The following is a 15,599-nucleotide window of genomic DNA, read 5'->3' as shown; positions in this document are numbered from 1 at the left end:
AACCTCAGTGACTAAATGTGAGGGCTTCTGGTTTTTCATTTAGAATCATTTGCTTATTCCTAGGGGGTTCTGTTTGCACAATGAAGGGAGTGGCTTTGTTGTTTCCTGTGTTTGGTTTGGTGCTGGCCTGAGCCAGAGCCGGGGGGTTGCCTGCCCTCCCTAAGCCTGTGCTCCAGGCTTTTTTAAGGGGATTTTTAAGGTGGATTTTTAAGGGGAGCGTGGCCGGTGGAATCCTAGGTGGCACTGCCCTCTTAATGTCCAAATACAAATTACTGAGCTCATGATAACCTCCAGCAGCCCAGCGAATGGCCTGACAGCTCTCACATGTGCAGTCCTGACATAGGCATTGGAAAAGCTTGATCCTTCTACTGGCCAGATCAAGGACACCTGGCAAACTGGTAGCTGAGTGTGGAGTGGGGGTCAAGAAACCTGCTATCTGGTCTGACCTCATGGGCTTCTCCTTTTTCCTGTGGAAGAAGAGGTTGGATTTGGGGAAGCAAAAACTCATGCCCACCCTAAGTGCTATGATTTCACTTGGATCCCTAGATCTAAACCTGTGTAAGATGCATACACTTTGCATCTTCCTGGTACACCAAGAAGTACTGTTAATCTTCTCAATTTGTATCAAATGACCATGGAGAAATAGGGAATCAGTTGCCTATTGTACTGACTCCAGAATAATGACACCAATGAAAATATAATGGAATACCAACATAATGTTAGGTTTGGATTTTGTGAATCAAATTTTATTTTTTGAAAAGTAGGCAATATGAGACTGAGATGACACGGATTGGCAATATATTGCTATAATGATAATAAATCACAAAGGATAGTCTAATAACATTACATAATTTGAGAAAACAGTCCAACTAAGAAAGATAGAGTATATATAATCAAGCCAAAAATTTAGACTGTAATTTAGTCTTTGAAATAAAAACAGCAACAACATAGAAAATTAATTTTGACTTTATAAATTGTGTTGAATTTAAGATGAGTCCGTGACTATTGTTTGTCAAGAAAAGGAATATTTAGATTTTTAATTTAAAAAATGTTTTTCAGTGCATTAAGAGAGAGTTGGCTCTAAAAATATAATTTCAAGTACATGACAAAAAAAGTTTGATGTTATTTCCTGAAGGTTAGTGGAGCTTGTAAAGCAGAAGATCATACTAATTGGGGATATCACTTCAGTTCTATTATATATATTGTTATTGGCTTTTCTTGTGAAAAATTAAATGTTCTGTATTTTGGGGGTAAATAGGAAAATTTACCAAAGCCTGTCATCAATGATAATATTTTGAGAATTTGCCATGTGCCAGGATCAGTGTTCAATGCTTTGTGTCTTATTTCATTGAATTCTCATATCTTCTGAAAGCCTTATTATTGCCTCTTTACCAATGAGAGTCAGAGGGAGTAAAGAATTTGACCAATTGCTGAGGAGATAAGAGTCACAGCTAGAATCCCAACCTTGACCTTGCTGTTCTCTGCAGAGCATCCCATTGTCAGGGAGGCGTCACCCACAGAATTGTCTCCTGTTTGCCGAGAGAAGAACTCTCTGGAGCCTGAAAGACACAAGCCCATTTTCTCCCTCTAATTAGATTAAAACATAATCTAAACATTTATTTATTGGATTTATAGGAACAGCTTTGTTTGTTTGTTTTAAAGCCTTAGGACATTGGACAGATTCCACTTCAGTGAAAAAATTTTATTTATTTCAACTTCTCCTCCAGACTTTGGGCCAAACACATTGGTAGGACTCCATTAACTGGGTTTTCCTTACTTTTCAAAATGTTTAAAATGAATTCAGATGGATTTTAAACACCTCTTTTCGCTTTTACTGAAGAAAAATACCACCATGGTCAGATATTTTTACTTGTCAGGCAGACTGGAGCGATATTTTTGTTTTGTGTTCATTGAGTGGGCCTGAGAGAGTGCTAGGTTTAGAGGGGGTGGGGCAGAACCTCCCGCTTTGCCAAGGCCCCCTGGGGGTTTTTGGGGGTGTGGGAGAAGGTGGTGGTACAAGGGAGGGGTCTCTTGCTTCCCCATGCCTCCTGGATGTGGGAGATTCTCCCTGTCTCTGCACAGGTGAAGGGAAGGGGTACTTGTGTGGGGAAGGGGGCTCTTGGGGATGGGAGCAAACGGATCCTTTTCCTTACAACTACATGCCATTATTCATGTTACCATTTTCATGGCATACATGTTGGTGAGGTCCCTTCCAGATTTCTCTCTAAATATTTATGGTTTTCATAAGTATTATTTAAACAAAAACCTTTTTAAAACTTAAAAGATTTGGTGGGAAAATCAGAAAATACAGATTCAAAGGAAGAAGTTTGAATGACACCTCTAATTGCATGCCCCAAGAGAGAACTCTTGCAACTGGTCACACTTTGTGTGGCCCCTCTTCCTGCTTTCTTCTAAGCAAAGCCTCTTCTACATACATGATTTTTTTTCACTACATGCACTGGTTATTTTTTTAACTGCTTTTAAAAATGAAACAGGATTTTGTGAACATCTTTCCATGTTAATATACATATATCCATATTTTTTTATTTTTAAATTTTTTTAATGTTTATTTTTGAGAGAGAGAGACAGAGTGTGAGCAGGGGAGGGGGCAGAGAGAGAGAAAGAGAGAGAGGGAGTCACAGAAACTGAAGCAGGCTCCAGGCTCTGAGTGGTCAGCACAGAGCCCAACGCAGGACTTGAACCCATGAGCTGCAAGATCATGACCCGAGCCAAAGTCGGATGCTTAACTGACTGAGTCACCCAGGGGCCCCCCCTACATCCATATTTATATCTATCTATACTTTTATATCATCTTAACGGTATAAAATATTCTCTATGGACTCTCAAGTTTACTCAGTTTTCTTATATTGAACAACAACAACAACAACAAATCCATGTTGGAGACAAGGATTTTTTATTTTCTCCCTGACCAAGTTTCTGTTCCTTACAAGGGTAGTAGAAAACGTTCTTTCATTTCCAATCATTTATTGTCTACTTTCTGCCAGACATAGTGCTCCAGGCATGGAATACAAAGATGAAAAGGACAGCCTCGGTGCCCTTAAGGTGACCATAGGCTTACAGAAAAAGATAAATAATGTCAACAGATAATTACAACAATTGCTGTAGATACTGGAAATAAATTGTCCTTTTTAACTTATTTAAAATTTCATCAATCAATAGGCTAAAATAGAGAATTTTTTTCCTTTTTTGTGTGTGATTAGGCAGTAATTTCATTTTTATAAAAGAAAATAAATTAAAAGAACTGTAGGGTCCTTTGGGTTCTTTGTTTTTCATGTGGTCCAAGAAAAAAAAGTGGACCTTCCTATTTGCATTAGGAAGCAAGTACTGCCTTCTGTGTGCACCATAGAAAGACAGGTTCTTTCCAGGCTGCTCTTTTACTTGTTTCTGTGTGTGTCATTGTCCTTGCTTTTTTATTCTTAAGAGATTGGAAGGTGATTTGAAACACCTCACAGTGTTTATGCACTTTTCTCTGCAATGCAGTGGGTCAGCAGGGGTGTTAAACTAAAATTGTAACCTCTAACAGAGTCTTCTGAATTTCCATCCCTTCTTCTTTCCTACTTGCTTTCCTTTCTGTGGTGACGATGGCACCATTAGGTTGGTGTAGAGAGCAGTGTTGACATCCTTGATTGTCCTCTGACTGTAAGTCCCCACATTCTGTTTCTGCCCAAGCCTGCTTGCGTGTCCCCCTTGCACTTTCTCCCTGTGTTCTGGGTCCTCCTTGTTTCCTGCAAGTTTATTTTAACCTCGAATGAATTCATGGTTGTGTGTTTGAATCGTAGCTTAGTTTCTTCTCTACTCAGTTAAGAGCAGCAACCCTAAAATCCAGCCCCTCCCTGCCCAAAAAACAACACACAGGTGTCTTCCTGAATATGAGCAGTATTTTTGTTTTTGAATGTTTGTACCATGGTTGTACCCAACTTTATAATTTCTCCTTACTATCTGTTTCTCAATATTTAGAAAGAGTGTCCATGAATCATTTCTTTTAATAAAGTCACCTGCAATTCCTCTGTGTTAGCCAGGCAGCCCAAAGCCCAAAATACAGCTTGTAGAAATGATGCCTAGCAGTGCGGAGTGTGGGCTCTAAGAGCTTTGCATTTGCTCAGATATTTGTCCTTCCCTAAAGAGCTGCTCCGTTCACTTGCCTAGATTGTTTTCAAGCCCTGGGATAAGTCCACTCCCTCTTTGGTTTTGCATAGATTAAGAAGGTTTAGGTCCTTAAAATGATGGTTCTCTACCATGGGGATCTCCTTAGGGGCAGGCGTGTCTCCTAGTGAAACCTCCCTACACATGTATAGTCTAATAAAAGCTGATGAGCCTTTGGAATGGAGAGCCATTGCTCTCCTTTGGAGCGTTCACTTTTAATTCAGTACTCAATTTTTCCTGGAAGGTGGAAATTCCTAAAAAAAGGAGAAGTTTGTGGGTGCCAGATTTCCTTCCTCTGCTTTTGGACAAAGCTTTGTTATCAAAACAGAACATTCAAAAAGTCATTTGAATACCACTGCCTGTTGGTGTCTATTCCTTCATAAGAAATACTGCTGATATACAGTTAGGAAGCACACCCAGGATAAAGTCGTTTGGGGCCATGTTGAAATGGATTTTTCTAACCTTAGGTTTTATGTGGGTGTGTTTTCCTCCAACAGGAGATGGCGAATATTTTGGCTCAGAAGCAGCTTCGTTCCATCATTTTAACAGTGAGTACCTACGTGCCGTGACTTCTTCGTTGGGTGGGAATGGTCTGGTGTGTTCATATATCTCCTCTTTTGGCTTCCATTCGTGGTGTGTTCTATGACTTGCTTCTGTGAGGAAGCAGTAGGAACTAGAAAGGAAGAAGTGTGGTTTTGGAACTGGAATAAACAAGGCTTTCCCACAGGAATGGCCTCCTTTGGTTGTAAGGAGGAGTCTCTGGAACTGCTCTAGAAAGACATTCTGGCAGAAAGGGGTGGAAATCTCTCCCAGTGGTGCAGGTTTATTACAGTTACCATCACTCTAGCTTTACATTTAGGAAATCAGGGGCTCCTTGACTTAAAAAAATCCACTTGTGTGAGCTTATACAGCTTTTAATGAGGAAGCTAGCTGGAAACCTTCTCAGACTGACAGAAGCCCTGTAATTTTGACCATCATTTTCCTGGGCCCCTTTGCAAGACACAGGCAGGAAAGACATACATGGAATCTACTTGTGAACTGCAATGCAAAAATGACCTGAAGTGTCAGTGGAAAAGAAGCCCTACATGTTACGTTGTGAATGCTTCAAAATAAATCAAATAGCATGATTTCCCGAGGCCTTATCTGCTGCTTGACTTTTAACCGAAGGCTGAAAGAAACATGCATGATTGATTTCCAGCTTATGAAAGAAGCAATTTCTGTTTCTGTGATTTCAAAGAGTTCTACAAGCTCACAATTACACACACACACACACACACACACACACACACACACTCCAATATAATGAGTCTTTTGAAAGTTAAAAACCTTTATGAGGGCAAACAATAAATATTCTAGAATCCAAAGCCAATGGCAATGACTACAGTTTGTCATCAAGTTTGATTTTAAATTTCCTGGCTGACAGGATAAAAAGAAACATATGAGTATAATTTTCATTGTTTAATGAAAGAGGTACCCCAGTTCTTTGGGGATGACACACTTTTCCCCCCAGGAACTGGAATATGAAATGGGTGTTTGTTGAGCATCCTAGTAGATTCTTGGTCCAATAATGGTCTGGTAGAGATTGCAGAGGGGGGATTCATGATATGGTTCATCTTTGTCCTGGCTCTCAGTGGAAGTGGAGGCTTCACTACCAGATGTAGTTCAGTGAAGGTGTTTGTGTGAGAGGAGGAGGGTGGAGGGACAAAGGATGAGAAATGTTAAATTAAGGTCTTAGCCCATGGTTGTTACCTGGGTGTGGCAGTGGGGGTTAGAATGCCCAGAATTAGCATGGGTGGAAGTGGCTGTGGCCGCCATGTCTGAAAGATCACTTTGCTTCAGTGGGAAATCTCCTATGAGACTTTGATGGCTGGAAGGTCAAGGGTGGTATTCTTAGGCAAAAACTTGGAGCACAGATTCTTTTGAGTTGTTAGTAAAAAAGATGGCTATACACCTTGGATGTGAGGCACATACTATGAAGTAACATTCAGTTCTGAAAATGGAAGGGTATGGGGTCTCATTCCACCTCTCCATCTCACTGACTAGCTTCCCACCCACACAACCCCAATATTTTGGTTCAGTGACTTTTTTCTGTTCCTCATTTTTTCTCTCTGCCTGTCTTCCTTAACTGGCTATTTTGATGTGGTGCTCACAGCTAGGACATGGAGTCCAATGCATGCTGGGTTTGGGAGCTAACCTAGAGAAAGTTCTTTCAGATGGCAAGATGTGGTTGGCTCTATCACATTCAAAACCACTGATTTGAATAGTCGTTTCACCACAATGACCGGTTGTTTGGTTGTTCGGCATTTTTAAGGCACAACCACGGTCTCTGCTAAAGAAGATACATGTTAGGCCCAAGCATTCAGTCTCCTTTCTGACCCAGCTCTGGTGGGGGCAAAGGCCTCCATATCTAGTCTCCTGCCATTCCTTTTATATTTGTTCCACTTTCACTCTCTTTCTAAGGGGAAAGGTCATTTTATTTTTCATTTAATTGTTAGTAGGCGAGTAAAGTTAAGCACATGCATTCCCTCACTGCATTGTGGTGGTGGTGGTCTCTGGATAGTTTCCACAGTGAATTAACTGCAGGCCTGACAGATACTTTGCTTTTTTGTGTTGCTTCTAAAACTTTTCCACATTTAGAAGTGGGATCACGTGTCAGGGACCATGGTAGGGTAAAATGATGGCAAAATTGCTTACAAGACGTATGCACCATTCGCTCCTCTACTGGCCTGCAGGGGATGCTTCTGTTGCAGAAATCCAGTCTTCCTTCTCAGCTTATTTCAGGCACACCTTCTTGACTCATATTGTGGCAATGACCAGTGCATTTCTAGTGCCTTCCATTCTTCTCCCTCCCTCACACAGTAGGTCTTTTCCTGGCTTCTGGCCCAAATAGCAGGAATGTTATTGGGCTCTGGAACATAAACAAAAGCTCTGAGATCACCTCCATGCCCCCCTTTCTTCCGAAGGGCGGTTCCACCCACCAGCCCACACTCCCTGTGCCTCCAAATGGAGAATTCTGGGGCTCTACCTGGCATAGTGATGGGGATTAATTGTTTGCTTTTTCTTTTTTAAATTTTTTCTGAACTATCTCTACAGAATGTTATCCGAGCTCAGAGAGCCATCAACAATGAAATGGCACACCAGCTGTATGTGCTACAGGTGCTTACCTTTAACCTTCTAGAAGACAGGATGATGACCAAGATGGACCCCCAGGACCAGGTGAGTGCTCACCAGACAGCAGCAAAAGCACATAAGGGAGAGAAAGTTATTTAAAATCTTTTCTGGGGCTACTCCCAAACCAGGAATTTTTAGGTGATGATAATTGTTTTATCGTCATCTTAGAACTTGGGGGAATGCATTTAAGATTTAGGCAAATTTAGGATCAGAGAATAAAGCAAATGGATTACTCCATTACACATCGAACACACGCATATTCTTCCTTTATTGGATAAGAAAGCCTGATGTCACACAGCCACAGATCTTGGCTTTTGGTCCCAATACCTTCAATGGTAATGGCTCTGGAGTCAAGTTCCTGGACAACCAGGGCCATTTGGTTGCTCTGTGTCATAATGACCCTGCAGGTTGAGGAAGTGATTTCCATTCTCCCGTTGTCATTACCGAAGGTGGGGGTCCCAGGTGACACCTGATTTCTGGGCTTGCGTTTTTGTTGGTTGGCTGTTTGTTATAATTCTCTCAAGGTCTCTGGTTGTTGTGTGTGAGAGGTTATGTCTCCATCCAGAAGGCTTTTGGGGAACTTTACTGTGTGAGGGCAGAGTGAGAGGAAACAGCTGGGAATCCTGCTGTAGCACATTTTCAACTTAAACAGCGCTGCAGCTTTGGAAAGGAAAACACTCATTATTGGCACGTGAGGGCCTGATCTATTGCAGATGTGAACTGCACATGTGAAGTGTGTAACAGCCACGGCACTTCGTTCATGGCACGAGGCCATGCGATTAAGAATGATGGAGAGGCTTTGAGAGGCTGTCCGCCATGCCCTGGACTTTTGGCAAGGCCAAGTGTAATCATCCCAGAGAGATGAGACTGTCATCCTACCACTTCTAGTGATGGAAGGCCATGCATCTTAATGTGGAACAGCCCTCCCTGTTTGGAAATGCTTCCTTTTATTTATTTAAAACATACATTTTTCTCTTATCATGGTAAAATACACATAACAAGAAAGTTAACCATTTTAGCCATTTTGAAGGGTTTGTTTCCATGAAGTCACTTCTTAGTGGAGTCCGGGACCCCTTGTCACTTGAATGCTGTTCATAAACCTCTGTGCCTCTCACTTTGTTTCGAACAGTGCGGAAGTCCCAGGTTCTTGAACTTGGCTTTTCTGAACCCAAGCCTTCCATCATACTTGGGGCTCCATTTAGAACTTGACTAGGCAATTGACACCAGTATTCCAAGTGACTTGGCCATGAGGATAATCGTGGAGGGTTGCCAGGGCTGACCAGCAGGGAGAGTGGCAGGGGGACTATGCAGAGCCCTAACTTAGAACATTGGTTGTCTTTTATCTGTTTTTCTTTTGCCTGAAAGCAGTGATTCATTTAGACCCTGGGGAAAGAGGGAGTGTATGTAATGTCACACAATGAAAGCAGCTCTTCCCTCCCCCTCCTTTTTTTTTTTCTCCCTAACGCCTTCAGGCTCAGAGGGACATCATATTTGAACTTCGAAGAATCGCTTTTGATGCAGAGTCTGAACCTAATAACAGCAGTGGCAGCATGGAGAAACGCAAGTCCATGTACACACGGGATTATAAAAAACTTGGCTTCATTGTAAGTAAGCTGTCTCCAGTAAGTGCTCTCCTTCCAACATCAGGGGCCTGACCCCAGCCACACAACTGATGGCTCCTCTGAGCGTGTGGTCCTCTTGCGCCTCACAGAATAGTTTCCATATTTTCCAGATGTTTAGCTGTTTAAACAGGATCACATGAAAATCTCTTCTGGCTGCAGTGAAGCGGAATAACTTGCACAAGTGTGACTAATACTGAGTTTGTTTATTCGGTTCTGATTAAGTGTAGTTAGCCCGGGATGCATCTAGACTTCATTAAATCTACTTCACAAGATGCTTAAGGTTCTATTCGAATTAAATGGGCAATGGCAACTGTGGGACGGATCTTATTATTGGGTTAGTGATTGGATTACTTACATACATGGATTTTGTATCAAAGTCAAATTGGGAGGCTCCTGACATGTATTCACGGGCAGATTTATGTGATTTATATTTTCCTAAAAGTTTTGCCTTGCTATGGGCACTTGCTATGGGCTCCTAGATTTTCTTTTTTTCAGTTTACAGATCAGAACACAGCTTGTCTGGAATATAATCTGTTGTTTTTGTTTTAACTTGGATTCCTTTCTTGCCTTTATCATCATTGCATTTCTCCTGTGACTTTGAGCTAATTAATCTCAAATTCTCCGGCTGTAAAATTAGGTCTCCATTTTAGCCTCCATTGTAAATGGCAAAAAATGAGATTTTGGCTTCAGGGATTAGAAATCACCAGGCATTGCTTTATATTACCGGATACCCTCTCCTTTAATACACACACGCGCACACACACATGCACAAATATTAATATTTATATACATCAGTATCCTGCTTTATATGGTATTTGGGAAACCTTGCCTTTCATGGGCATTGTCTTTGCAAATATTTCCACGTGAGTTTATTTGTATTGTTTTTCATTACTGAAGACTTTTTCATTATTTGGATGGACTACACTTTATTTAATCAAACCCTTTTACTGAGCATTTCAATGCTTTGAAATTACCAATAAGTCTACAGTTAACATCTTTGCCGCCCATTAGTTATACACATCCATGATCAAGTTATTAAGATAAATTTGTGGGACTGTCATTTCTTTGGCATATATTTTTAAGGTTGTTGTTATTACCAAATGGCTTTCCTTTCCACAAACACTGAGTCATTTCCACTTTAATCCAATGGATCGGAGTGACTATTTTTTTAAACTTTTCTAATGTTTCCTAAACTAAAAAAATCTGATAAGTTATTGTTTTTATAGTGATAGTCTTAATATATGTTTTCTAATAAGTATACTTGTCAAACATCATATTGTTGCTTTGCAACTTACTGTACAGAGGTACTGTGACATCATTTTTACCTCATCATAGCTCATATTTTTTAATGTATATTTATTCATTTTGTGAGAGAGTGTGCCACTATGGGAGGGGCAGAGAGAGAGGAAGAGAGAGAATCCCAAGCAGGCTCCATGCTGTCAGCACAGAGCCCGACACGGGGCTTAAACCCACAAACGGTGAGATCATGATCTGAGCTGAAATCAAGAGTCAAACGCTCAACTGACTGAGCCACCAGGCTCTCCCATATCTCATATTTTGACTGACTCTACATTTGATTTTATAGTTGAATCTATTTTTTAAAATCTTAGCAAAAAGTTTCGTGGCTGAAGGACCACGTGAGATTTCCCTGTACTTGCTGTGTATCGATGGTCAAGGCTTGTAGGTGACCCCAGCCCTGCTCTCATGCATCTGTGCATTGGCAGAGCCTATTTATCAGGGATATGGCTGAGGGAATGTGGATGGGGCTCACGTTCTATTTCCCCACCCAGTTCTTTACAGGTTTACTTTTGCATGTTGAACGAGGTCTATCCAAATTACCAGGGAAGCTTTGGAAAATCACCCAATCTCCTACCCTCAAATCGTATCAAAATAGCTTGGGAAGAGATCAAGGCATGTGTATTTCAAAATACCCCCAGCTAATTCTGACATCTTATCCTGGTGGAGAGCCTGGGTGTAGAGTTTGCCTGAGTTGCTACCGTTTCGTTGTCTTCCTCCACTATTGCCTGGATTTCCAGTGCATTTGAACTATGCAGAAAATACACAACGCTAGTTCTTTCTACATGGTGCCACCCAGGACTCATTGTGTCTCTGCCCCAGGTCCTAGTGGTTTTTGTCAGGGGGAATTTGGATCCCAGAATGCACAGTGTCATTTCTTCTTCTGGCCATGTGTGTGAAGGACAGAGGAGAGAGGGAAGTCAGGGGAAGAACACTTACCAGGACTTGGATTATTACAGGTTCTTAGGGTTATGCCAGATCTCTAGGAAGGGTATATATAATGGGTGTGGGACGTATGAAACATTTCCCTTTTTATTTTCGTGTTCTGGTCCTATGTGAAATAATCAGAGTATTTCATGAGCCAAACTCTGAGTGACTTTTCTCAATGTAGCTCCATCTGTGTTAACATGATGTTAATTCCTTCCACAGTTTAGTATTAGAGTATATCTGTCTTAGTTTTCAGTGTCTACTGAGTGTTCTGCTTCAAGTACTTTAGGAAAAACAATGTATTTTTTTCACTTAAAATTAATTTGATGTGGTTTTAAGGCTTTAGCTCTTATGTGGCCTCCTTTCAAAGGACTTGAAAAGTCATTTTAGAAAAAGCAGAGACCTGGAACATAGAATAACCAAAAGAGACTGTTGGTTTCCTTTATTTTTCCATGGTTCTTTTTTTGGTTTTCAATTTTAGTCCTTCCCCTGAAACTTCTTCTAGGCCACTGTCGTGCATAAGAGAGTTGAGAAATTGGAAAGACGAGTTAGTAATGATTTCTAATGGTGGAAATTTTCCAACAGCTTTGACAAGCAGAGATTTTCAGTTTCGAAGGCCAGTCCGCCAGAAACAGACAAGCCTCAGTAAATGGAATCATGCGCTCATTGCGCCACCTAGAGACCGTCGTGCAAAAATGCTGGCGGGACACAAGTGGCCATAAAATCTCTAGGTGCTGTAAGCTGTCTTGATGCACAATTCTCTCTGTGCTTCTGAAAGAGGAATAGTCTTGCCCATTCCTTTAGTGAACTCCTTACTGTCTCCTCCTTTAGGAGCACTTGAGATTTGGACAATCTTTTGGATCTCTTTGAGTAAGAATTTCAATTCATAAGATGAAGATTATTGTTTCTCATTTCACATCTCCTAAGGAGGCAATGCCTAGGAAGTGTTAAATGACAAGTTTTTGGAGTTCAGTGGGCCTAGATTTTAATTCCATATTTCCTAATTACAAGCCATTGGACCAGTGGGCCTGTTATCTTCACTTCTTCGGCCATCAGTTTCCTCAACCATGCAGCTACTGTTCTATTTCAAGGTTGTTGGAAGGCCATTAAAGATCATCTGTTAGTGAGTGGCCCAGCACGTGGAACGGAGGATGTGGCCAGCAAATACCACTTCCCTTCCTTGCTTCGTGGAGAGCACATATCATGGAAATCACAGGCAGCTTGTTCAGTTTTCCAAAGCAGGAGGGGCAGTTGCTCCCACAAGGCAAGCAGAACAGTTGTTAAAGGATAATAAAGCACAACACCTTTGAGAAGGCAGATGGCCTTACGTCTCTTCTCAGCACAGCATCCCGACAGAGCAGGTTTTTCTGATGAAATAATTCTGAAATCTCAATTTAAAGTGGCTAAATGGCGTGTATGGTTAGTCATAACACAGAAAAGCATCTGCTTCTAAAACAAAGCTGCTTAATCTTCTAAGATTTCTCCGTTCATGATTCTCTAGTTTCCAAGTAGACATGCCTTTGCACGTCCCTGGGTGGGAGGAGGGTCAGGGTTACTGGAACTAAGAAGGGAAGGGCACATGTATTTCTCAAGGTGATGGAAGGCAGATTCTATTTAGAATGACTTTATTTTGAAAACCGGGGAAATGCCTGCTAACAAACTGTACCTTGTTGATTATAATGGTCAAGAACTGTGTCAAATGGTATTCATAGTCTGTGAAGAGTTGTGTTCCTGGCTAGAAACCCTTCAGATGTTGAATTGGTAGCTTCTCTGCTTAAGATTTTTACCTTTGTCGTTTGTGGGACAGTCATTAAAAAGGACATATTTGTAGTTCATCTTTCTTTCTTTCTCTTTCTTTCTTTCTTTTGTTCTTTCTTTCTTTCTTTTGAGACAGAGAGAGGGTGCATGTGAGTGAGGGGGAGAGAGAGAGACAGACAGACAGACAGACAGAGAAGTGGGGCTCACCTGGGGCTTGTGCTTTACCTGAAGCGGGGCTTGTACTCACCCAATGTGGTACTTGAACTCACAAACTGTGAGATCATGACCTGAGCCAAGGTCAGATGCTTAGTGACTGAGCTACCCAGGCTCCCTGTAGTTCATTTTTCCGATCTCTCTTGAACTAAGGCAGGTGTTGAAGTTGGACAAGGCTGTTTTTTTTTTCTAGATGCCCCCCCTTCCCCCATTCCTTTAGTTTGGGACCAAAATAAACTCATTTTTAAAAGAAACTGTTTCTGAACAATATAATGTGCTTTAATATGAAAAGTTTTGATAAATATTTCCCTTTCCCTTAACATTTTCAGATTGTCTTAAGAGAAAGAAGTGACTAAGATGTCAAAGTGGAAAAAGGCATTGAGAAAAATACTATTTCAGAATTAAGATTCTCTTTTATTTATTAAAAACATTTTTTAATGTTTACTTATTTTGAGAGAGAGACAAAAGCGAGCAGGGGAGGGGCAGAGAGAGAGGAAGACACAGAATCAGAAGCAGGCTCCAGGCTCTGAGCTGTCAGCACAGAGCTTGACACGGGTTTCGAACTCACAGACCCTGAGATCATGACCTGAGCCAAAGTCAGACGCTTAATGGACTGAGCCTCCCAGGTGCCCCAAGATTCTCTTTTAAAATGTAGGTTTAATCGCGTTCAGGTTTGCTGAGGCCAGCACCTCACCTGGAGATGATGGTTGTTGAAAAGATACTGTATTACTCGTTGTTATCAAGAGAGGGAACGTGTCACCCCACACAGGACCATGTGGGAAAGCACTGGTGGTGGTCAGGAGGTAGAGGGAGTGAGGGGAAAACATGGACAAGAGCCTTTGTTGTGGTTTCCATGAAAAAAGTCAAGGCAAGATAAGTGTAAGCAGGTTTGAATAATCTCCTAGAGATCGCCCTTAGTTGCCTGTTACCTGGCCCTGTGATTAGGGCAGGGGCACAGTGGCCCTGAGTGCAAAACCCTGATGAAGGAGATCCCTTGGGGTTTGGGATCTGGATTGGCTAGTTTGCATATAGAAGGCATGCTTCCTGTCTGTAGGAATCAGCTAACCCTGGGAAGGGCAGTTCCTCTTCTCTTGGCAAGGATCTAAGATATCAAAGGATCAGAGAATATAAAAAAAATTTTTTAAATGATTAATACAGATTCATGTTAAAATTTTTAGAGGATTTTCTACTTCCAAATGATAGAAGAAAATTATACATCGTTACACAAGTATAATCATATGCAATTGCATATGCAGGGCTTGGTGTCATTTTAATACATTTTTTCTCAAATACAGATGGCAGGGAATGAAGTGAGATGGGTCTTTATCCATGGCTTCCTCCACCTCCATCCCTGTCCCTGTTTCCCTATCACAGGAGGAAGCCTCCTGGTCTAAATGCTGCTAGAATTTAACCATAACTGTAGCGTGACATCAGGATTAAACTTGAGTCTGAATTCAGGCTGTCCAGGGCTGATTCCTGACTCCCCTGATCACAGGCTGAGTGATGTGGGCAGATAACTTGACATTTTCATGTCTTAGTTTTCTCATCTTAAATCTGGAGTATAAGAGTTGTCTCTATCAATAGATTTGTGTGAATTAAATTAGTAGATGCTTGTACATCACACCAAATAGTGCATGGCGCTTATTAAACAGACTATGAATTTAGATGCAGGTATGCCGATGTTACAATTACTATTGGTATTATTATTGGGGATGAGGGATGGGAGAGTCATAAGTTGTCCCAGGAGGATAGTGAAAAAATGCATGGTTCAAGATAAAAGTTACTGATGGAAGAATAATGTGTACCTGGGAAACTGCAAGCATGTGTCATGGGCTGACATTTTAGCTTGCATGCAGAGAGAAGTCAAATTGACTTTGCAAGAGAGAACGGATTATAGAGAATTTTAAATTCAGAGGGGTTTGAAATAGTCCTCATTGTTTATGGATTCCATATTTGCAAATCCAACTATTCACTAGAATTTATTTGTAACCCCCAAATCAATACTCCTGCTTTCATAGTCATTTGCAGACATGAGGTCAAACAAGGGGGGGAATGCTCCACCTTCTTGTTTTGGCTATAATACTTTAAGTGGGAGTCCTTTTCATAGTCTGGCCAAGGCCTCAATTTTTGAAACTTGTGTTTTATGTTGGTGATATTGCTATTTAAAGTGGTCCCCAAGCGTCGTGATGCTGGGTTTTGTAAGTGCACAGAGCTGGGATGTGCCTTATGGGGGAAATGTGTGTGCTGGATAAACTCAGGTCAGGCCGATGTTCCAGTGTTGTTGCCGTGGGTTCATTGCTAATGAACCAACAATATATATTAATTAAGTTGTCTTAAAAAATACATAAGACAAGGTTATGTATCGATTGGTTGGCAAAAATCATGTGACCAGAGACTGGAAATAGCCACACTGTATTTCCCCTAGGAAGCAATGGTTCAGTATTTGTT

General features: G+C 41.2%; 1 protein-coding gene across 3 annotated transcripts in view; it reads left to right on the top strand.

The window, feature by feature from the left end:
- Window positions 1-15,599, top strand: part of ELMO1 (engulfment and cell motility 1) — a 524,791-nt gene that overhangs the window by 192,055 nt on the left and 317,137 nt on the right. For all 3 annotated transcript variants that reach the window (XM_042970062.1, XM_042970058.1, XM_007078577.3), the window contains exons 11-13: window positions 4,662-4,712; window positions 7,258-7,380; window positions 8,808-8,939. In XM_042970062.1, coding sequence (XP_042825996.1) covers window positions 4,662-4,712; window positions 7,258-7,380; window positions 8,808-8,939 — 306 coding nt within the window. The remainder of the gene's footprint in view (window positions 1-4,661; window positions 4,713-7,257; window positions 7,381-8,807; window positions 8,940-15,599) is intronic.

This window comes from Panthera tigris, chromosome A2 (assembly GCF_018350195.1).
Source record: "Panthera tigris isolate Pti1 chromosome A2, P.tigris_Pti1_mat1.1, whole genome shotgun sequence".
NCBI lineage: Eukaryota > Metazoa > Chordata > Mammalia > Carnivora > Felidae > Panthera > Panthera tigris.
The sequence above is the reverse complement of the archived record's forward strand: the minus strand, read 5'-3'. Positions and strand labels throughout refer to the sequence as shown.